The sequence below is a fragment of the Crinia signifera genome, chromosome 1, assembly GCF_055691185.1.
Source record: "Crinia signifera chromosome 1, ASM5569118v1, whole genome shotgun sequence".
NCBI classification, from domain to species: domain Eukaryota; kingdom Metazoa; phylum Chordata; class Amphibia; order Anura; family Myobatrachidae; genus Crinia; species Crinia signifera.
The window spans coordinates 161,118,425-161,142,552 of NC_139217.1; the positions used below are offsets into that span (position 1 = coordinate 161,118,425).

At 39.4% G+C, this 24,128-nt stretch overlaps 2 protein-coding genes across 5 annotated transcripts in view; one reads left to right on the top strand and one right to left on the bottom strand.

Moving 5' to 3' along the window:
• The window catches only part of BMP2K (BMP2 inducible kinase), a 200,970-nt gene extending 184,620 nt beyond the window's left edge, over positions 1 to 16,350 (top strand). Inside the window, exons 15-16 of one of the 2 annotated variants that reach the window (XM_083175555.1) lie at positions 2,960 to 3,061; positions 11,861 to 16,350. In XM_083175555.1, coding sequence (XP_083031681.1) covers positions 2,960 to 3,061; positions 11,861 to 13,260 — 1,502 coding nt within the window. In that variant the 3' untranslated portion in view covers positions 13,261 to 16,350. The remainder of the gene's footprint in view (positions 1 to 2,959; positions 3,062 to 11,860) is intronic. The other variant, XM_083175564.1, reaches the window with a different exon arrangement.
• The window catches only part of PAQR3 (progestin and adipoQ receptor family member 3), a 44,833-nt gene continuing 27,599 nt past the window's right edge, over positions 6,895 to 24,128 (bottom strand). For 2 of the 3 annotated variants that reach the window (XM_083175582.1, XM_083175574.1), the window contains exon 8: positions 19,444 to 23,346. The gene's annotated coding sequence lies outside the window, so the exon portion shown is untranslated. Of the gene's footprint in view, positions 7,186 to 19,443; positions 23,347 to 24,128 lie in introns of those variants that run through there. The other variant, XM_083175590.1, reaches the window with a different exon arrangement.

Genomic DNA, 24,128 nt, shown 5'->3' on the forward strand with positions numbered 1-24,128 from the left:
TATACACACATATATATATATATATATATATATATATGTGTGTGTGTGTGTGTGTGTGTGTGTGTGTGTGTGTGTGTGTGTGCGTATACCGCACCGATCACCAACGATCGCCAGCCCCCCCCCCCCTCCCACCCGGCAGCCCCCCTCCCTCCCACCCACCCGGCTGACGCAGCGCCAGCACCCCTCCCACCCCCCCGCCAGCCGCAGCGCCAGCCCCCCTCCCAAAGCTGGTGACCAAAATGGGGTCACTTGTGGGGGGGTTCCACTGTATTGGTGCTTCGGGGGTCTTGCTAATGCGACATAGCACCCGCCATTCATTCCACCACCAAAAATCACTCCTTCCCTTCTGAGTCCTGCCATGCACCCAACTGGTATTTTTTGGTCACATGTGAGGCATTGCCGTACCCGGGAGAAATTGGGGCACAGATTTTGGGGTGCTTTGTCTCCTTCATTCCTTGTGAAAATTAAAAATTTTGAGCCAGAACTGCATTTTTGTGTACAAAATTAAATTTTTTTACACAAAAATGCAGATCTGGCTCAAAATTTTTCATTTTCACAAGGAATGAAGGAGACAAAGCACCCCAAAATCTGTGCCCCAATTTCTCCCGAGTACGGCAATGCCTCACATGTGACCAAAAAATACCAGTTGGGTGCATGGCAGGACTCAGAAGGGAAGGAGTGATTTTTGGATTTTGCAGCACAGATTCTGGTTGAATGACCCCTGAAGCACCTATACAGTGGAACCCCCCCACAAGTGACCCCATTTTGCAAACTACACCCCTCAGGGAATTTATCTAGGGGTATAGTGTACATTTCAAACCCCCAGGGGTTTCACCAATTTTGATACAACTGGGCTGTGCAAATGAAAAATTACATTTTTTACACAAAAATGCAGATCTGGCTCAAAATTTTTCATTTTCACAAGGAATGAAGGAGAAAAAGCACCCCAAAATCTGTGCCCCAATTTCTCCCGAGTACGGCAATGCCTCACATGTGACCAAAAAATACCAGTTGGGTGCATGGCAGGACTCAGAAGGGAAGGAGTGATTTTTGGATTTTGCAGCACAGATTCTGGTTGAATGACCCCTGAAGCACCTATACAGTGGAACCCCCCCACAAGTGACCCCATTTTGCAAACTACACCCTTCAGGGAATTCATCAGGGGGTATAGTGTACATTTCAAACCCCCAGGGGTTTAACCAATTTTGATACAACTGAGCTGTGAAAATGAAAAATTAATTTTTTTCATTTTCACAGCCCAGTTGTATCAAAATTGGTGAAACCCCTGGGGGTTTGAAATGTACACTATACCCCTAGATGAATTCCCTGAGGGGTGTAGTTTGCAAAATGGGGTCACTTGTGGGGGGGTTCCTAACTTTTAGCATCTTATGGTGCCTAGAAACCTACATGGTGCCTAAAAAATAATCTCATAAAAAGGAGGCTCCAAAATCAAGTAGGTGCTCCTTCTATTATGAAGCCTGTGGTTTGGTCACCGTGCACACTAGGGCCACATATAGGATATTTATGAAAACAAAAGAATTGGGGGAATCAATTTTTAGTCACATTTCTCTAGTAAAATCTACTGTATTCGTTAGAAAAATGTATTAAAATTGAAACTCTGCAAAAAAAAAAGAAATTTTGAAATTTCACCTACACTTTGTTTTAATTCCTGTGAAACACCTAAAGGGTTAACAAACTTCCAAAATGCTGTTTTGAATACTGTGAGGGGTGCAGTTTTTGAAATGGCATCATTTATGGGGGTGTCTCACATACAAGTCCCTCAAAGTCACATCAGAACTGAACTGGTCCCTAAAAAAATCAGTGTTTGAAATTTTCTTGAAAATTTGAGAATTTGCTATTCATATTGTAAGCCTCCTAGTGTCCCAAAAAATTAAAAGGAAGTTGAAATAATGATGTCAACATAAAGTAGACATATGGTCTATGTTAGTTATTCACTATTTTGAGTGGTAAGATTATTTGTCTCACAAGCAGAAAATTTAACATTTTGCAAATCGCAAAATTTTCCATTTTTTTCCGACATTTTGGTATTTTTCACAAAAAAACACAGACTGTATCGACGAAAATTTACCACTAACTTGAAGTACAATGTGTCACGAGAAAACAATCTCAAAATCACTGGGATAAGTAAAAGCAAAAAAAAGTTATCCCCACTTAAGTGAGACATGTCAGATTTGAAAAAAATGGCTCTGTCAGGAACGCAAAAACTAGCTCTGTCAGGAAGGGGTTAATGTCAGTTTTTTTAAATCCTTCCAATGTTCTACTCTATGTTCTAATATATGCTTCCAAAGTACTATTCTGTGTACTGGTGTGTTCTTACAATGTACTTCTCTATACCATTATATTATTTTAATGTACTACTCTGTACCATTATATTCTTTTAATTTAATGCAGCTTAACAAAGTTCATTCCATCCCATTGGAAGTAGTGGCTTAATTACCTCTGAGATGATGTTACTATTGGTACTTTGGTGTATGAAAGAAAATCTCTGATACTTGTAAAACCAGTAACTGGCACATGCTGTATTCTATGAATTATCAGAGCACTGATTTGTATGCAATTGATATAATTATGAATTGCAGGTCACTGTTAATACCTGAATACCTTGTATTTGCAATCTTGTTTTATACAGTATAAGAATACATCATTATGCTGGTCAGCAATGCAGAGAATTGTAATAATGTAATACTGCTGTGACTTTAGATCATTAAACCGAAACAAAAGTCAAATTTTTTTTTAAATACATTTTTATACAGATATATTTTTATACATATTTTCTTTTTTTTTAAGTCAATCCATGTTTTTGGGTTAATAAAATCACTTCATCATAAATTTTATTATTTTGCATGGTTATTTTATTTATTAATTTATGTTCTAGACTAGCATGCACTTCTTCATTTTTATTTTATTTTTTTGTTATGTTTTTCACATTACTTTCCAGATAAACCTGAAGAGTGCAGGACACCCACAGTCACCCTTCTTCCTTCACAAAGCAAGCATTCCGAAGATGCATTTGGTTCTGTTCCATTTATTTCTGCTTCAGGCAAGTGCAGCTGTGTAGTATAGTTTGAATGCATACAGTATATTAAAGTTAATAACTAAAAATAAATAATTCTACTACACTAGCTTTCCTATTCCTGGTACTTTCAAATTCACATGATTTAAAAAAACTACTTATACCGCTTCATTAATTTAGTAAATAAAATTCTGTAAAAATAAGTAATGTGGTTTTCTTAGGTTTTATTTTTGTATAATTGAAACATTGGGGTAGATGTATAAAGCAGTGATAAGGGAGAAGTGATAAGTCCCTGGTACTTTATTACCAGCCAATCAGCTCCTGACTGTTAAGTAACAGCCTGGGTTTAAAACGGGACAGTATGGGGCTGATTGGTCAGAGATAAAGTACCAGGCACTTTAGCACTTTGGTACTTGTGACTTATCTGGGCGCCCGATTTTCTTCATCGCACCGAAAAATCGCGTCAAATCGCATCGCATACAATCAGATTGCATGCGATGCGATTTGCCGCGATTTTAATATGTGAAGGCACCCAGATGCCTGTTTCATATGTGAAATGGCCCCCCAGACCCCATTTTTAATTGTATTCCCACCCTAATGGCTAAATGCCCCCCATTGTTAACGCCACCCCACTATCAACGCCAACCCAAAGCGTGGCGAGCGCCGCGAGCCCGTGCGGGGCGGCGGTACGCGTCCTCCGACCTTTTCATACCCCCACTATCCACGTCGGCGTGGAGTTGATTTTATATAGTGTGGCGAGCGCAGCGAGCCACGGAGCTCGAAGCGTGGCGAGCGGACGCGAATACCTGTGAAGCCCGCGAGGGGACGCGTATAGCTGTGAAGGTATCCACGTCCGCTCGCCACGCTTCGGGCTCGCCACACTATATAAAATCAACTCCACGCCGACGTGGATTGTGGGGGTATGAAAAGGTCGGAGGACGCGTACCGACGCCCCTCGCGGGCTCGCTGCGCTCGCCACGCTTCGGGTTGGCGTTGATAGTGGGGTGGCTTTAACAATGGGGGTCATTTAGCCATCAGGGTGGGTATACAATTAAAAATGGGGTCTGGGGGGCCATTTCACATATGAAACAGGCATCTGGGTGCCTGTACATATTCAAATCGCATCAAATCGCATCGCATGCAATACAATAGCATACAGTGCAACAGCGATTTTCTCTTCAAGGGAATTTCAAGGGAAATCGCATGCTTAGGGTACTGGCATACAATTTCAACATTGGGCGCCCAGATAAGTCACAAGTACCAGCACTTTTCCTCCCTTATCACTGCTTCATACATCTACCCCATTGTACCTTAAATGTTTATTACATTTAAAAATGACACTTGGGGAAAATTTAATAGGAATACAAATTTTCATATTTGTATTCTGAATACGAATGCATACGACTGCTATGGCCGTGGTATGTCATTTGCAAATTCGTATTCCATAGGCAAATTTAGAAACCAGTTGTATTTGCCGATGTCGTATGGATTCGGATTTCGCGGGCGTATATACGGCCACTAAATATCAATATGTATTGGCAGCAGCCTGCACGGAACAGTCCTGCCCCCCAACCCCCCATGGCCGTAACCAGCCCCAGACTCAAAAGGCCGGTTCCTGGTTCCCAAAATAGGGGGGACAAAACGAGTAGGGGTCCCCCTTATTTTGTGAACCCGCCAGCAGGGTAATGCCACAGCCGGGGGACACATATTATATAAGGTCCCACGGCCAAAGCATTACCCCCTGACCGGTCAGCTTTGGTCCCCCCCTCCAGAACTTTCCTGCCCAGGCTGGAGCCTGGGGCTGTCCCCAGTGCCCCTGGGCTGTGAGTAACGGGCTGATCTGTGTGTAAAAAAAAATAGAATAAACCATTGGGTTCTTCTGTGGAACTATGAGTCCCTGCAAGCCTGTTCCGCATACTGAGACTTGGAGAACCACAAGTCCCAGCATGCGACCCATCAATGGGCTTGCTGGGACTCTCTAGTTCCACAACAGAACCAATAGTTAAATAAATACGCAAAGGCACAGTACAAAAATAAAACTTTAATACATACTCGCCTATCTTGATAGTAGATCTGTCCCCTTCTCCAGTAGAAATCCACTGTGGGTACCTGTGGAGGGAAACCATACTTACATCCTCCTCGGCGTAGATTGTGTCTTCTTGGGTCCATGTAGGCATCCATGGGTCTTGGAAAAAAAAGCTCCTCCTCCTCTGTTATGCTTGTGTATAGATCCCCATACATCTGCCAGTTATTGGGGCAGTTCCTTTTTCTGCTGATGACTGGGTCAGCAGAATGGGGAAATCCAACATGTTTAAGATTTTTGATTTGCCAATTCCAACCAAAAAATGGTTAATTCTGGTGAAGCTGGATATAATAACATGCTGTTTTTTGACAATTCTGTGACGGATCACAGATCATTAATATCAATGGCTGATCAGATTGGCAGAATGAATATTGGTCCTTATTCAGATCTGATCGCAGTACAAATTTGTTCTCAAAACCACGTGCAAGGCAGGTGGAGCAGATGTAACATGTGCAGAGAGAGTTACATTTGGGTGGGGTGTGTTGAAACAGAAATCTAAATTGCAGTGTAAAAATAATGTGGCCAGTATTTACCCTGCACAGAAGCAAAATGACTCTCACAAATCTAACACTCTCTATACATGATACATTTTCTTCACCTGCAGTGTACATGGTTTTGCCCATTTTGGGAACAAATTTGTACTGTGATAAGAGCTGAATAAGGGCTATTATACTTACTGTACTTTCAAGGATTTCCTTTTTGTGTATGACTTGCCTCCTGTTGTGTTACTTAAATCTTATGTATTATGGGACTTATTCAGCTTCAGACCCCGAAGTACGGTAATTGCTATTCACTAATCAGAAAAATGCAACCGCAGTCTAAGGGGTGGCATTGCAGGGGCATAGACTGGACAACACGGGCGTGTCCAACTATTTGCAAATGACTTTTTAGCTGAGCTGTGCAGGGCTACCCCTAGCATGCGAACGTGCCTTGAGTCCTGTTGGGGAAAGTGTTATATAAACGCAATTCTTATTATTCTATTCTATATTCTGCATAGGTTACTCTTCATGGGTAGAATTCATGTGGCATGTTGTTTCAAGAACCTACATTCAAATTAAAAAAAAATTGTGTTTGCACCAAAGCAAATAGCCACACACATCTGCACATTACAGTATCTATTCGGGTGGAGGCGTATGTATTAGAACGGTGTATGTATATATGAGAGCAATCTATGTTTTAATACAGGATTACGGTAAAAAAAGGTTGCAGTAAGTTGTTTTGTGGGCTAGCGTTAAAATCATAGGTAACACTAACAACTGTTCCTGTACGGCACTAGTCCTATTGCCGTAGTGTAGTTGTTAGTTGGGGGGTCCCTTAAACATTTTGCTATTTGGCCCACAGAGTTCTAGTATCTTGCCGTGATTAAAACCACAGCATCGTAGTGCTTCATATACAGATTTAAATTCAGTTGCACAGATGTGTAGGTGTTACATATCCAATTAATCTGTGTGGTCTCAGAAAGGTTTTTTGTCTTTTTTTTTTGCATTGCCTTGCGACTAACAACTGAATAAAAAAGCCTTAGGACATGTGCAATACAAGGTGTTTTGTTGTCATTTAAATGCTGTAATTACAGTAGATATACTTTTATTCACTATATATAGTACCTTTCAAAATATATATTTCCTGCCTATGCTTTGTGGCATAATATAATGTCATTGCCTCATTCATAATAAATTGTAAAACCCTCTCTCTTATCCACTAACAGGTTTTTTTTTATAATGTGACAAACTGAAATATTAATATGAAATAATACTTTTGTGAACCAATTTATTTTGTCATCTCCCTTTTTAGAAACTCACAATGTTTGCTCAGAAGGGGTTTAAGCATTACAGTCATTTTAACAAGCTGATGTATTTTATGGTTGACCTACATCAAAGATTTATATTACAAAATGTAAACCTCAAAGACATTTTTAATTTCCAGTTTTTGTGCGTCTTGAAAACCACAGCATCAGAGCCACAAATCTCCAGCAATATTGAGCAGATGCTTCTCTGTCATTCTTCAAAGAAATTGTAGAGATTTAGGTGAAATGTCTCGATAATCCTTGGGTCTGACATGTGGCCAATTGCTGTGAAAAGATGGTAGCAGTATGTTACCAATTGAGAGAAAACCAAAAGCTTGTATCCCCCCCTCTACAGATGACGATGCAGCAGAAGGCATGTAATTACTGGTTGCAAGGCATTAATCAGGTTTAATCGGATGTCGAGAAAAAGAACATCAGAACATAACATTTCCTTGAAGATTGGGATGATCTTGTATGATTAAAGATGTTCCCCTGACTGTTGCTGGAGGGATGAGCAATTGTCCTTAAAAGGCTACAGACGTGATTATAAGTGGAGAAATTTAAGCCCTATGTTACATGCAGATGTTGACTTCTGAATTGTTTTCACTTACATTTTTAATCATATTTTTGAATTGTAGAGATTAGGCGAAAAAAAGAAATAAACAATAAATAGAGACTGTTGTCAGCTACAAATAGTTATTGATTTAGCTCAAAATTAAGATACCTCAGATGACACATACATATATTAAAATCACTTTGGGATGCATTACATGAAAATGTAATCCTACACCTGCCCCCTTACTTTCACTGATTGATGGCAATAATGCGTTAGGAAATGCATTTAAAAATTCTACCTACAGTATGGGGCCAATATTCTTTGGATGTGTGTACACACATACACACAGTAAGAACTCCCGAAAGATGTTATAATGAACAACATGCATTAGTGCATGTTAATGCCTCGGAACATCGAGAGGGAAGGAAAGTGAAAACAGGGGCCTGGCAGAAAGACATCGCTATATGTCTGACATTTATTTTTTCTGGTGTGCACATATTGTATTCCTTTCGGATTGAAAGCACTGAAGTTATTGGAATTTTACAATGACTTGAAATAGCTTGCACCTGATTCTGCATTCACTACTCCTGACATGGCAGTATCACACCTGAACCTAACTCTCAAAAAAGCCCTTGATGAAGTGGCTCCAGTTACCCACCACACTCCACGTAGGCCTAGACTCCAAGCGTGTCACTCTAAATTAACAAGACACCTACAAAATCTTTCTTGGAAAGTTGAACATAAATGGCATAAATCTCACAGTTCACTGGACTTCTAACATATAAGACTATCTACTATAGTTATGCCCTGGAAACTGCCAAACAAACATTTACAAGCTCTCATTTTTGCTCAAGCTTCTAACCCAAAACTTATTTTTAATACATTTAAATCACTTCCCAACCCTCGCTCACCCAAGCCACGAGCCACTATCCATGATCTTGCTGCCTACTTCAGGGATAAGATTGGCAAGATCTGAGATGAATTGGTATGCAGGTGATCGGCTCAATTCCCTGCCAGAGTCTTGACACATTTATTACTCCGATTCTGAAAGTTCTCTCTCAAACTACCATCCCATCTCTCAGCTTCGATGCACCTCCAAACTACTTGAGAGACTTGCCTACACTCGCCTCACACACTTTCTTAACTAGCACAACTTATTGGACCCGCTTCAGTTAGGCTTTTGTTCCAAACACTCCACAGAGACCGCACTAAAGTTGTGAATGATCTGGTCACTGCTAAGTCTAAAGGCCACTACTAACTACTAATTCTTCTAGATATCTCTGCTGCTTTTGACACTGTTGACCACACACTTCTCATACAAACACTACAATCCCTAGGTCTTAAAGACACAGTCCTCTCTTGGTTCTCATCCTACCTAGCTAACCGCTCCTTTAGTGTTCATTTCTCTTATTCCACCTCCTCTTCACTACATCTATCAGTTGGAGTACCTCAGGGTTCAGTCTTAGGTCCTCTGCTTTTCTATCTATACCTCATCTCTTGGCAAACTAATGAGCTCTTTTGGATTTAAATATCATTTGTATGCGGATGATACTCAGCTCTACCTATCCACCCCGGACCTGTCTCTGTGGGTATTGGGCTGTGTGTCTGAATGCCTTTCTGTGGTTTCATCCTGGATGTCATCTCGTCATCTCGCCACCTCAAACAGAATATTTCTAAAACAGAATTAATTATATTTCCACCAATAAATAGTACTTACCAACCAGATATCTCTATCGCTGTTGAGAATATGAAAATAACTCCTACCACTAAGCTCGCTGCCTAGGTGTTGTCATCCTTGACTCTGAACTTTCCTTTGTTCCCTACATTCAATCTGTCGCAAAATCATGCTACATGCACCTAAAAAAAACATATAAAAATATTTCCCTTAGCTTACACAAAGCAAAAACTCTAATCCATGCGCTCATCAGCTCATGCATTGATTATTGCAATAGTCTCCTTATTGGCCTTCCCTAATACAGACACTCACCACTGCAATCCATAATGAATGCAGCTGGGAGGCTAATCTTCCTAGCCAGACGATCATCATCTGCAAAGCTACTCAGTCAGTCCCTTCATTGGTTACCTATATTATACCATATTCAATACAAAATTTGTTTACTTACACACAAAGCCTTAAACCAAACTACACCAACATACATCTCTTATCTCAAAATATCTTCCAACCCGACCTCTACGCTCACAAGAATTAAGTCTCTCAGCCACACTCATCACTCGCTCCCATTCCCAATTGCCGGTCTTTCTCTGGAGTGCACCCACTCTGTGAAATGCCCTCTCACGCACAATAAGACTCTCCTCCAGTCTCCAAACCTACAAGCATTCACTGAAAACTTACCTCTTTAGGCAAACTTATCAAATTCCAGAACCAGCCACTTAACAGTCATATACCGTTCCTAGCTCATTACATCCCCACTGTACAGTCCACACTTATCATCTCTTTCTTTTTTCACATTTTGCATCCTCCTGACCCCTGGCCAAACTGCTGGGTGAAATTAATGAAATAAAGAATATCTGTCCTTGTGTATCAATGCCTATTTCCCTACAGATTTCTTGCAAGCAGGGCCCTCATACCTTTGCCTTTCTGTAAATACCCAGTTTATCACTGTCTCCCATTGTAAATCGCAATGGAATATGCTGCGCTATATAGGAAACTGTTAATAAATAAAGAAGTTATTTTGGGAACTTTTCAGCTGACACTTTTAATAGGAGTGATATAAATATATATATATACAGTGGGGGTAGCAGCGGCACTCAGGACTTAATGAAGAAAAAACGACAAGTAGCCAATAGCAATGACGTTTCAGCCCTTTCAGGCTTTTATCAAAAAACTGTAAGCTGTTTTTTGATAAAAGCCTGAAAGGGCTGAAACGTCATTGCTATTGGCTACTTGTCGTTTTTTCTTCATGAAGTCCTGAGTGCCGCTGCTACCCCCACTGTATGTTTGGGGCATCCATTGGCTGTTCCCCCGCTGAAGGCACCTGGCCCAAAAAGTCTCTTTGAAGAGAAGTGCCAGCCGTTCACACTATATATATATATATATATATATATATATATATATATATATATATATATATATATATATTGATGTTGTTTGTTTACACTTGCTTGTGATTTTGTATTTATCACTTTAGGTAGCGACGCCGTTTTACAATCATTTTAAATGTGTTCCCCTTCAAACCGATTTTGTAGCCCCGAAACGTTGAGGCTAATAAAATTGAATCCTTTTGGAAATGCTGCAGTGACATGCTTGTCCCTGCCTCATTCATTGGTCCTGGGTACACTGATCATACACACGTGTCAAATGTTAATTAGCACAGTCGTATTGCATTGACTAAGATTTATTTTCTTAAAAAATAAAGTCTGCAAAGTCGCACAGAACCTGGCGATTCACTCCCACAAGGCATCTTCCTCTGAAAGGCATATTGAGGCTAGATGTATGAGGACACATTGGTACTTTTATTTGAGTATTAATTATTTAATGAAGATTTTAGAAAAACAACAATTATATACTATTTTGCCCCCAAAAAATGTATGAAAGAAAGCCTCCCAAAGTCTCAAACTTGCAAACTCTGCATTCTTCAAATGCAGATTTTGTATTAAAAATTGTGGCCTGAATACCTACAAACAAAACTGTATACAACAGAAAATATCATGAATGGAAGAAAGAACAATTTAATGTGTGAATTACTGTACAATGTTCAAAAAAACATTCAAACACAAATGTGATTGTAATTACAAAGACCGTTCTAATGTCTCCCAGGCAGGATGAGACTATGCACAACCAGTTTTAACCATTTTCTTTCAGAGCCAATTTTAATAAATAATATACCCTAGTTACTCTGTTGCGCATGCGTAGATCGCTGGAAATATGACCACCACAACATTTTTCATGGTATTTTGGCAGCTCTACTGGGGGATAAACATCAACAAAATGAGTGCGGTGTGGGCCCAAGGGTCCATGTGCACCGCAAACACTGCTGTACCCTGTATAAATATGCCACTGCTAGTTATAGTCCATATCTTTAATGAAAATTTGCTGGCATTTAAGACATCATATTGGCATCTGACTGTTCCTGCCCAATTGGTGCTGCACTATAAACATCTTTTTCTAGGCTGTTTGAAACTCCTGACAAACTATGCAGGCACCACCACCATTAAACCAGCCTGTATAATTTCACATTTGTCATTCCAATGCATTAATACAAGAATTTTTAAGCGAACAAACCATTCATGTGGTCTGAAGTATACTAAACGTGCACTTTTTTTTTTTTATCTCGGAAAAAGAAAAATAAGCATATAATAATAATAGTAGTAGTAAACTGGCTTGGGCTTGATATTTTGGTTCCTCTAATAATCTTTCTAAAATGTGTTTATTTTAATTCATAGGTTCACTTGGAAAAATATCTGACAAGTTAACATGTGCCGGAGATGTTGTTTCCCAAGTTTTAAGTAAAGATGAAAAGCAGAATGAGTCCTTGAAACAGCAAAAACAGCGTCAGAATATACAGGAACAGTCTTCCTCCCGGAAGGCAACAAAAGAGAGCGCTGACTCTGAGAGTGATTTTGAATCAGACCCTCCTTCCCCCAAGAGCAGTGAAGAAGATGATCAGGAGGATGAAGAAACTTTACATGGGGACCAAGGGATTTTCCATGAAGACAATGATACCGAGCCAGAAAATATTGGACAAAGACCTCTGTTAATGGATTCCGATGAAGAGGAAGAAGAAAAACATAGCTCTGATTCAGACTATGACCGAACAAAAACTAAAGTTTCCACCATGAAGCTTAAATGTAGTAATGCACAAGCCACTGAAAGCCATCATAGGGAAAATACTCACCCACTTAGTAGAAGCAATGAAGACAAACCATCTACTCAAGAACTAGATGCTTTTGGAGCTGTGCCATTTTTCTTTCTTAACACTCAGAAATGTGAGCAAGAGGAACAGTGCCCAAAACAATCTTCTCCAACATTGAGAAGCAAAAAAGAACGTGATGAGTTTGATGTGTTTTCTCATGCACCATTCAATCGAAAGCAAGACCAGGAAGATTGCCAAGTCATATCCCCTGCTTCTTCAGGTAATGTGGATGTTTTTGGGTGCTCACCCTTCCAGCCTATTCATGCACAGGTAAAATCTCCCAGTCAAGAGGACCTTTTTGGTTTGGTGCCATTTGAAGAACTCACTGGAAGTCAGACCCAACAAAAAGCTAAGCAACAACGTAATTTGCAGAAAATATCTCGGCAGAGACGCACAAAACAAGAGCCATCAAATAACACTGGTAAGCGTCATCATGGAACTCCATCAAGCACAAAGAAAACCACCAAGCCCAGTTACCGCACACCTGAGAAAGTTCGCCGGCACAAAAAAGGAGGAAGACGTGACTCTCAGAGCAGCAATGAGTTTCTTACTATATCCGACTCCAAGGAAAACATTAGCATTTCACTTACAGACGTTAAAGATCGCAACAACATTTTACAAGCAGATGATAGCATGGTGGACCCTTTTGGTGCCAAACCATTTCCTACTCAAGATATGAGGCCAACCCAGCATCATGGACTTACAGATAACCGTGGCGATCATAACACAGCTACAGCTGGCAGGCCAAGGCAAAGTTCACTGCATGGAGCTTACCACAGCAGTGATGGCATCAATATGGATGACTTTGGCGCAGTGCCTTTCACAGAACTAGTCTTACAAAGTAGAACGCAGCAACCAAGCATGCAGCCTCAGTCACATCCATTAGATTTAGACCCATTTGGCGCAGCTCCTTTTCCTTCAAAACAGTAGATTTTTTTTAATTAGCAAAGATTTTAAAGGTTTTAAATATTTTAAATGTTTTTTTAAGTCTTATATAACAGAAAAACTTTTATTCTAACCTTTAGCACATTTTTAACATCTAGGCAAGCAGTCTGGAAACATAACTTTTTACAATTGTTCTAATAATACAGTATGTGAAGATTTAGCTTTAATATATGTCTCATAAGAGAGCGCCTGCATCTTTATTAATTCAACTTTCAAAGTATTTTTATTGAACAGTCAAAAATGATTTCTGTGCAGAAGTGTACATAGGCTCCATACTTATATCCTACGATCCTTCATATTTGATTGAGATTAGTGTAATTGGGTTCCCACCATCCAATTTTAGTCCATTGTTTTGTACATTACCTCCTGCAAGTTTTATTACCTGCGTTGCTGTATCTGCCATATACTGATCTGTGTTATGATGGGTACGCAATGGCCGATATTTCAGCCATTCAATTGAACAGCCGCGATGTATCATTGGTCTGTTGGCCAGTGTGTACCAGCAATATGTCTGTGAATGACACATTTAGTTGGCGATGTAGAAAAGCCGATATGCAATATAGCTAGAGATATATTGATGCATCGCACTTGCTGCACAAGCCGGTGGTGATTGACATTGCAAATGAATGGGTGCATGTAAATGTCTACACATAAGGCACAACTGATCAGGCAGCGTGTATGCAGAACACACTGGCCATTCTGTCTGCAGAAATATTTATAGATGTGTACCCAGCTGTACTCACCAAATACTTTATCATTTTATTTGCATACTACATGGGTGAGCTCAGAGGCGTAATTAGATATTCTTAGTCCCCATAGCAAATGTTTGTAATTGCCCCTATGTACCAACAAATGTTGATAAATGTATATAGTACATATATCTTACAGCTCTGTGCCTCAGAGCAGCTGCACCCCTTACACCCTTGGGTGAGCTCTTCAGCATTACATGCATTTTAATTTTGTTTAAGCACAAAATACATTAAAGTTATTTTAAAGGTGGAAAACTCCTTGTAACCAAGGTGCATCCACCAAGTATAGCATTAAATAATTTACACTCCACTAAATTCTTACCATATAACTTGATTCCATACAGCTTCATAAGAAAACAGTATTTTATGGGGTTGAAAACATGTGGCCTGTTTCAGCGATGTATGTGAACCCAATGGTTTAGGTACATCTCCAATAGTGTGGCGGCTGCGCATGTGTAGGACAGATCCTACAGTGCCTCCAAGCCGCAGTCTGATTGAAAGAATGTTAGCATTTGTGGGTTGAGCTGGCCAGTGTTCCCTACAGTAGGGGTAGGTTGACATAGTTTTCAGGGATTGGTGAAGCCGGGGTTGGCATTTTTGAATTCAAAGATGCAGCTGTTGCATGAACTGCGAGCATCTGTGAATCAGGCAGTGTCCCACAAAAGATACAGATGTGTCCAGATAAGCTGTTTGTTGAGGCATGCAGCTTCTGAGATTTGTTGTTGCTTGCATCATTCACTTGAATGTGAGACCTTTGGTGCAAATAATTGCAGTTTCCTACAGATAAGCAATGCTGTAATAGGCCACATCTGTAGTCTGTTACTGTAACTTACCTTGCAACACTCCAGTTATTGTACACATATCATTACATCATTCTCTGAGGGTACCAAGTTTTAAATGTTGTTTTTAGAGATAAATATTGGCAAATCTGTTTAATATTAGTATTCTGATAGTTTTGTATTTTTCATCAAGGGGAGAATATACTGATGTTACTTTTTTAGGTGTGTCTCACTGAAAAATACTCTTGGTAAAGGACTGAGGGATAACCACTGAGATTTACTTTGGACTGTGCTTGAACATTGATTGGTTTATTATCTTCATCTAAGCAGTGAAGTACATTATATTAAATAAACAGTGTACCAATATAGCACATTTACATCTATAACCAAAAAACCCACATACTTGAGCCTACTTTTAGTGATTCAGTATTCCTTTTCAATGCAGTTAGTTTTATATAACTCATGGGGTTGTAGTTTTTTTTTTTCTCCTGGATCCTACATAAATTGAGTTTCTTATATGAATGTATAGATTTAATGTGTATGGTTTTTTTTATTCTAAAAAATACTAAGTATGACTATCTCAAAGATCCCTACATTTTTTTCTACAAGCCTATTTCTATTTTGTAAAGTAAAAATGGATGTTGTCCCTATTTCTACACTGAGCGGGACAAAAAGACTTGTCTTGTCATGCCATTCCCTAAAATGAAAGGATCAAGCAAGAACCCATCATTGACCAGCTAAGCGACTTCTACGAAGAGTATTTGGTGACAAGTACTGAATCCGATGGTAATCAAGAATTGACTAGTGCCTACTGATCTTCAGAATAAGTGCCATTATCATTAACATGAAAGTGCTTACTTAAAACAATTAATTTCCATTCCTAAAATGTTTTTCAACCATTTTCAGGATGTTTATTTAATGTTTGTGTCTTATGGTTAATGCAAACTTATGTTATTTGGATAAAATTGTAATTGTAACATTTTCCAGGGTTGCTAGAATACATTGCTTATCTAGCAGTTCCAGCAAAATGATAGCCAATTTATGGTAAAAGGAGTTTGCACCATACAGTATGTCATTAAGCTGGAAACCGTCATTCCACTATCATTGTATTTAATTGCACTAGCCTTAATGTGAATGTATCTTTGTACTATAACTGATACTGATGGAAAAGAAGTCACATAGAAATATATGAGCCTAGAAGAGTCATGGCAAGCTTTACATGCTGAATATCAAGATGTATGCATTAGGCACTCCATTGGATCTGTGTTCAGCCAGTAACATTGTGTTTGGTTACTGTAGGTAAGGTCCAGAGACTCTAGTGAAAGCATTGTGTACAGACTGGTATGAGACTTATGTACTGTAAATGTAGGATAATCGATTTTACAAAGGGAAATAGCAATAAGGCATTCACAGAATGTGTTTATGATTCAGAATGTAGTACAGTATACTGTACATTATTAGTGTAAAATGCTAATTATGACATTGTAGAAGTTCCTACATTTTTAAGTGGCCATTATGAAAAAAATAAATAAGATAATGAAAGAGTCCTTGGGTGCTTGACTTTAATAGCAGGATGTCTGATGTCCATGTGCCATATTCCAAATATTCAAGTTTTTTTTTTTTAAATTTAATGTAATAATGTAATATTCTAAAGCTGGTCAAGGTCTGATCTCAAGAGCTGAACACTTAAGGGGTATATTTACTAAGATGGGATAGTGCCCATAGCAGCTCATCAGATTCTATTTATTTATTTTGCATCATCCAGAACAGGGGTGGCCAAACCTGTCCTCAAGATCTACCAACGGTGCATGTTTTCCAAGCAACCTGTGGATCTATAGTAGGAGTGAATGCAGCAGGTTTGAAAATGTGACCGTTAGCATTGACTACAGCTGTGCAGCAGCTAGGTGATCTGGAAAACATGGACCGTTGGTAGATCTCGAGGACCGGTTTGGACACCCCTGATCTAGAAGATAATATAGAATCTGATTGGTGGCCATGGGACTATCTTATTTTCAACCACTCAACCACCCACCCATTTTCTCCCCCTCTTCTACCACCGTACAGCTCCAATAGTTAGTAGGGTAATGCCACGATGGGGGAGACGTGTTTATAGTGTTACCTGTGACCTTAGCATTCACAACTGGCAAGAGTCCCTGGAGGCATGGCAAACCCCCCCCCAAATAAATGAGTCTCCTTCCTCAAGGGCACCAAAGGGCCACATCTGATGCCTGGGGCTATCCTAGCACACCCAGCCTGTAGGTGCCTAGTTGAGTAAGTGTCAAAAATAGAATTTTGTTATTAGAAAACGATAATAAATAAATAAAAGGTGTCCATCCTCATCTAGCTCACATGCGTAATGAGTTGCAGCACACAGAACGCATAGGCGTTGCCAGCTCTGTGTGACTTGGTCAGCAACAAGCGTCTTTTACCAAAAATGCATCTTTTTCTCATTGTTTTGCAAAGATGACACACAAGCAGACTTTCTGGATTACAATGGTAAGCGGCATAACTAATCCATTTGTGGCTGTAGTATTTAATTTGGCTCATGGAGACCTGACCTGTACTACACTAGTAATTATTTATATTCTGAAAGGTAGGGGTAGACCTTGCGCCATGTAGGTTTTATCTTTAAATATACAGGGCTATATATCACTACACCCTTAACCAAGCATATTTTTCTGTACTCATCATGCTAATATTAATTTGCAACACATTTGATTGAAGAGCTAAATATCTTTGTGGATACATCATTATTCAGAGATCAAGCTTGGTTTTCAGTAGCGTACCACAGACAATGGAGGCATTTGCTCCCTAGCACCAGCCATGAAAAGTGCACTTGTAGCAAACTCACCTATGAGGAAGGACAGGATGACGAGGTGGCCTAGGACCTTTATGGCACTTCTGATGATCTTGGCTGCAAACTCCCATGCATCAGCTGAGTTAGAGCAGGTAGTGCGATACTTTCCGAAATCGCACTTTTTAAAATTGCATTTCTTCCGTTTAATTTGCATATTTAATGAGATGCGAATTCCGGGGTGGGGGGGAATGCAATAATGTGGGATTTTTAGTCATAAAAAAAAAAAAAATAGGAAAGAAAATGCCATGGGGTTTCCCCCTCCTGAGCTTATACAGCCCCAGGCTCATTGAGCCTGACAAAAATATGGGGGACAAAAAGTGTAGGGATCCAACATATTTCTGAAACCAGCCCCGGTTCCAAAAAAGCTGAGGGTCCACCGTATTTTGGAACCAGCACCAGGCTCCAAAAGCCCACGGTGTCATGCCACAGCCGGGGGACACTTTTTACACAAGGTCCCCCGGCTGTACCATAAGCACCGTGGCTGGTCAGCCTTGGACGGGGTACTTGGGGGAATGGGACCCCCCAACAAAGGGGTTCTCCCCCCCCCAGGCTGTGCCTGTCCAGAGCTGAAGCCTGGGGCTGTCACCAGCGTCCGTGGGCTGTAGATGCCGGCCTGATAGGATTAAATCATCCATACATAACATTGCATTATACAAGTGGACTACAAGTCCCAGCAGGCCTCCCCCACATGCTGGGACTTGGCGAACTACAAGTTCCAGCATGTGGGGCATTAATGGACCCCGCTGGTAGTCCACCAGTACAACCCGGGGGGGGGGGGGGAGGTTCCTCCCTCCCCCAGGTACCCTAAGGCTGACCAGCCACAGTGCTCATGGTATGGCTGGGGACCTTATGTGTAAAAAAAAGTGTTCCCCTGGCTGTGGCATGACACCGCGGTCTGTTGGAGCCCAGTGCTGGTTCCAAAATACAGAGGACCCCAGTTTTTTTGTCCCCCATATTTTTGGAACCAATTTTTTTTTTATTTAACTTTTACACATTTTAAAGACAGAACCATGCACATTGATCTGTGCATGGTTCTGTCACATTTGCCTGTCAGAACCTGGTCTGCATATGTGACGAATTTTAGTAGGATTTTCCTGAATTCGCATATCATTAAATATGCGATTTGTATACTTTATAATGGCAAAACATCTGGATGCAATTTCAGGCCTTACTAAAAATCATTTCTGCTCTCTCTACATCGGTGGGTATAGGTCAAAACCACAGTAGTCACTAAAGGTTTACTGAACTTCAAAACTTAACTTGCTGTTGATCAACATAGGTTTTCACCCAGGCAATCCCACCTGAAAATCGGACTGTAGCCATGTTCCCCGTCACCCATTCTTTGCAATTTTATACATTTAAGACCAAGGCAGTTTTTTATCCAAGGAATAGATTCCCCCCCCCCCTGCAATTTAGCATTAAAAATGTGACATGTTACATTCAACTATATCTAGAGAACTTCTAGAGCAATGGTTCTCATCCTTGGTCCTCAGGACCCTCCAACATTGCATGTTTTCCAGGTCACCCAGCAGGTGGACAGATGCACGCATTCACTGACACATTTTGAAACATCACAGGTGGAGCTAATTATTTCACCTGTGATTCTGTGTGGAGACCTGGAAAACCTGCACTGTTGAGGGGTCCTGAGGACCAAGGTTTAGAACCACTGTTCTAGAGAAAACTTCCTTTCTAGTTTTCTACACTATACCACAAGCAAGAAATGAACAGCAGAAGACATTCAGCTGCTGTTAAGATGGCTATGTAAGTAAAAAAAAAACACTGATTCATAAATACATTTTATTATCCAATAATTATTCACATAGTTTTAAAAAAAGAAGACATTTAAATAACATGTTATAAATTATTAACCTTGACATTTTGTTCAGTTGCACAATGCAGTGCTTTCTGCTTTGGGATAAATAATCAAATAAATATGAATCAGAAATAGTTTAGTAAGTTAGATTTCTACAAATAACTCCTATTTGTTGGGTCTAGATTACATGTAAACAAAATATGATGTCACATTTTTCTCTTAATTTTTCTGGTACTGTACAGCTGCTTGGTGTAGTAATCTTACCAATGGACCATATACGTATTAATGCATGCAATATACCAGAATATTAAGCTGCAGTCAGTTTTCTAAAAAAGAAACTTGTTTTACTTATATACATTTATAATGAAAATCATTCCATACTACTGTCCTTCTTGCTTTGTAGAAAACATTGAATTCCCCTTAACTGGCTCCAATTCTCTACAATGATCTCTGCTTTGTACATTATTGGTAGTTCAATTGCTGGCCGTGTATAGAAATACATATTTGCTTGGAATTCTTTCAAGGCGCTTACCTAAAGATGTGTCCAAATACACCTAAACTCAAATTGTGATCAGCACTGTGCATCACTATTCTTAATCTGCGACTTTATACCATATTTCTTTATTACAAAATGACTAATCCTAAAAAATACACTATAAAGCAAAACGAGACTTAAAATGAAGTATTCATTCTGTGTAATAAAAAACTTGTACAAGTCACCTGTGCCATGCATTGATATGCTTTATCATTAACTTTATACTTAATCTTTGCATGAAAAAAAAATCCTAATTAGCCACTATTTGCAAACAAAATTAAGAGCAGGAAAATTGAAAAAAAAAAAAAAGGTCACAGCTCAGGAATTGCAGAAGTTTTGCATCAAACGCTGCAAAAAGGATGGGAACTTTAGGACACATCTGTATGAATACAATTGTGGGTGGATATTCCGCCCCCTCAATACTTAATAACTTGTCACAGTTATAACATTTACGGTGTTCAAATTTATAACTCAAAATTAACATTTCAAAATGATACAATCCGCTTTAGTGCTTATTCCCTTTGCAAGAATTTCCGCTCACTATGGTGCAGTAATATATGAGCGATATGCAGGTTAGTATTTGGTGGTAAAGCCTCATAAAACTCCAAAAATAGGTTATCAGCAATGGGCATCAAACCTCTAAAAACAAAATGGGGCCAGGTCTAAGTAAGAATTCTTTTTTGGTGTGTAATTAAATACACTTTAAAACTTCAATTAATTAAGAGTCTTGTGGTCTATACAATCATTTATCATTTAGACTTTTTTAAAACAAGGGGTAATTTCAGATAGGCTATAGAAAAAATGAATCTTTAAATCTGACTCAAACTACATACATATCCCATGGCAACATAGATCGATACAGTAGCGCACTTTGGCGTAATGTGGTTTAGTGTGGCGTAAGGAGTTGCTTATGATCCTCCACTAGATGCTGCTTTTGAAAATCCCCACTACACATGGGTGAGGTCTCTGAAATACAGTACAGTAATATAGTGCAGGAAATACTGAAATACAGTACAGTAATATAGTGCAGGAAATACTGTATGTTAAAAGCAGGATACAGGAGTAGGAGCAGACACAATGAAAACATGCTTTACAGTGGATTGCTGGGCTACATGAACACTGAATACAGATCACACACAGTAACTAGAAATGTAAAACTACAGTACATGCACTGAGCATCATTTTCTGATTGCCATGGATGCCAGGCTGCAGGTCGCGTAATAAATTCATTAGGATTATTTGCTTTCACTATGCTGTTTCAGCATCTGAAATGCCCGAAACCAATAAAATTCACTGATTATCACTGTGTCACTGCAGGTGATCATCACCTGCCTCAGTGGCTGTCTTGTCTTAGTGGGTTCGCCATGCCCTTTCCTTAGGGTTCAGGGGTACACTTTTTACAAATAATGTAATGTTCTGTTATCAATTTCATGCTAAATAGGTTTTACATTGTAAAGCTCATTTCAATACACATTGCAACTTGTGATGCTTGCAAAGCCTTTCAGTGAACTCAGTTCAGGTACAGTCATGATCAGCTACTCTTTCCATACTGTCACAAACTACTGTATGCATCTCTATGCAAACTAGGACTTCTAGATACTGTATGCTACTGCAAGTCGCCAAGCTGCAGTGGATGCTAAATTACCTGCCTGATCAGAAAGAGGTAAAGAAACCTCTCTTTTTACAAAAGAGATGCTTACAAAGCATTTCACACTAATAATTAGATTTTGTGCTTTTTGTTATAAATACAATTATATTTTCTGTACATTGTATTCTGTATTGCCATATCCATCTGCGGCTACAGAGCACTGTACTGTAGTTTTCAATAATGTTGTAATTGTGACCAAGCGGTGAAGCAGTGTAATTACATTCTTTGGATCTTCCTGCACCTCAGTACACCTTAACGTGCGATTCGTATGGTGTGACTGCAGCAACAATAAGCGTGACTACATCTGTAAGATGGACATTGTTCTCCATGTGAGCAATACCCATATATGACTTTTCATAAACTGCCACTGCAGAATCATTGAGTGGGAACAAAAAAAATCACTTTGCAGAAATACTGTAGGGTCAAAGAAAAATTTCTAGGGCTGTGGAGATACTACAGCTGGTGTAGTTTCAGTCCTAAAATAACTAAATCCAAGGGGGAAATTTAATAGAGATTAATGAGAGATTCAGAAAGTGAGAGATTTGGTAAGAAATCTCCAAGTTTTTTTTAGAGCGGCAATCATTTACACTGCAAAATCAAACAGTTTTGAAGTGTAAATGATTGCTGCTTAAAAAAACTGGAAATTTCTTACCAAATCTCTGTTTCTGAATCTCTCATCCTATTACATTTCACCTCAATAAAGCATAACATATATACTACATAAAAATAATTCAAGTTACTACTCTGCAGTCCATTGCAATGTGTAAAAGGCTGAGCTATGCAACACCTGCTCACCTGTCTGGAAAGGTCCAGTGGTCTCGCTCTCTCTCCCTAGTTGGTGTTAGCTTCTGTGTTGCTGGCTGCCTAACACTGAAGGGTTAATGTGAATTACACATGTACCAAGCCTGGATCCAGTAAATATAGCTATTGATTAATGGCTCAAAGCAGTGAAGAGACCAATTTCTGTTTTTACACCACTTAAAAAAAAAAGACTTTAGCATGAATTACCGTTTGTACATACAATTGGCACTAATTAAGGAAACGGGGGGGAAAATGGAGTGTAATGGGTATGTTTACAAAAAATCCAGTAAGCAATGTTAGTCTATAATACACATTTGCACATTGAGTGCAGAAAATAAAAAAAGGATAGAAAGGGGTGAAATTCTTCATAGCTTACAATCACGCTTAATACCTCTTACTTCTTTTAAAGGCAATAACAAAAAGACCTTGATAATAAAGAGGTTTTGAAGTCCTTTGCAATGAACAGTCATCGTGGAAAATGAATGGAATGTTTGACCACATTATGGTCTCCGCAAGGCCATATGTTTACAGGACTGCAGACAGTGACTGATCCCTTCTGATATGCAAATGACAAGTTATGGAAGACAGATTGGTATTTTCTCTCAAGCCCATGATTTCCGCAGTTCAAAGCCCAACTGCCTTGTTAGCAGGCCATCTCCTTTTTAAGAACGTGTTAGGGATCTCACCATAAACTTAGTGTCTGCAGAATTCTATTCCATGGCTTGTGACTTTACAACTGCACCTACATATTCGAAGTATGTCAAAACTGCAGTAACGAAGATGGGTGTCTCGTGGGTTTGTTATCGCAAAAGACACTAACATCATTGTTAAAGCTTTCAGTTGCCTTCATTACTAATTTAGGTAGCAGCACTCTCAAGATGATGATATTCTGGAAGAGAATAGGTTTAATAAGAACCCATTAGTGCATTAAATACTATTGTCATGAGTATTTTTATTGCTACTATTGAACTACTTCAAAGCATTTGTTCCTCTAAGGTAAACAGCCACTACAAGACAATTGTCAATTTACTGGCAATTACTTATTTTGATAGAGCCTCTGTGCCACCATGTGTAGAAGATTACTTTTGGTGGCATATGATTTATTACTTAGGGTTTTGATACATTTCTACCATTATGGAGGTGACTTAATCTTCTTTATTTTTAGAAACTAAACTGAAATACAGACAGTGAAATTACGCAATAACTAATGTTTAGACTTAGGGTCATATTTAACAAGAGTGATATTCTTGTTATCACGCATTGCTAATCCTAAAGGTTGCTCCAACCAGGGCTATTTTTGTGCAGGCTCCAGCAGGAACTGTGGCCCTTATTCTAGTTTACTCTTTCTGACAAAATATTTCTTAGCTGGACAAAACCATTTGCACTGCAGGTGAGGCAGGTGTAAAACCCCACCCAAATCTAATTATCTCTGGACAAGTAACACCTGCATCACCTGCAGTGCACATGGTTTTGTCCATCTAAGAAATATTTTGTCAGAAAGAGTGAACTAGAATAAGGGCCACAGTTCCTGCTGGAGCCTGCACAAAAAAAGCCCTGGCTCCAACCAATCATTTACTGTCATTATTGAAACATGTGACAGTTAGGAGTGGATTAGTTGGGGCACCATTTAAGATTAGTAATGAGAATATAAGAATATCACTGGTTTTTAAA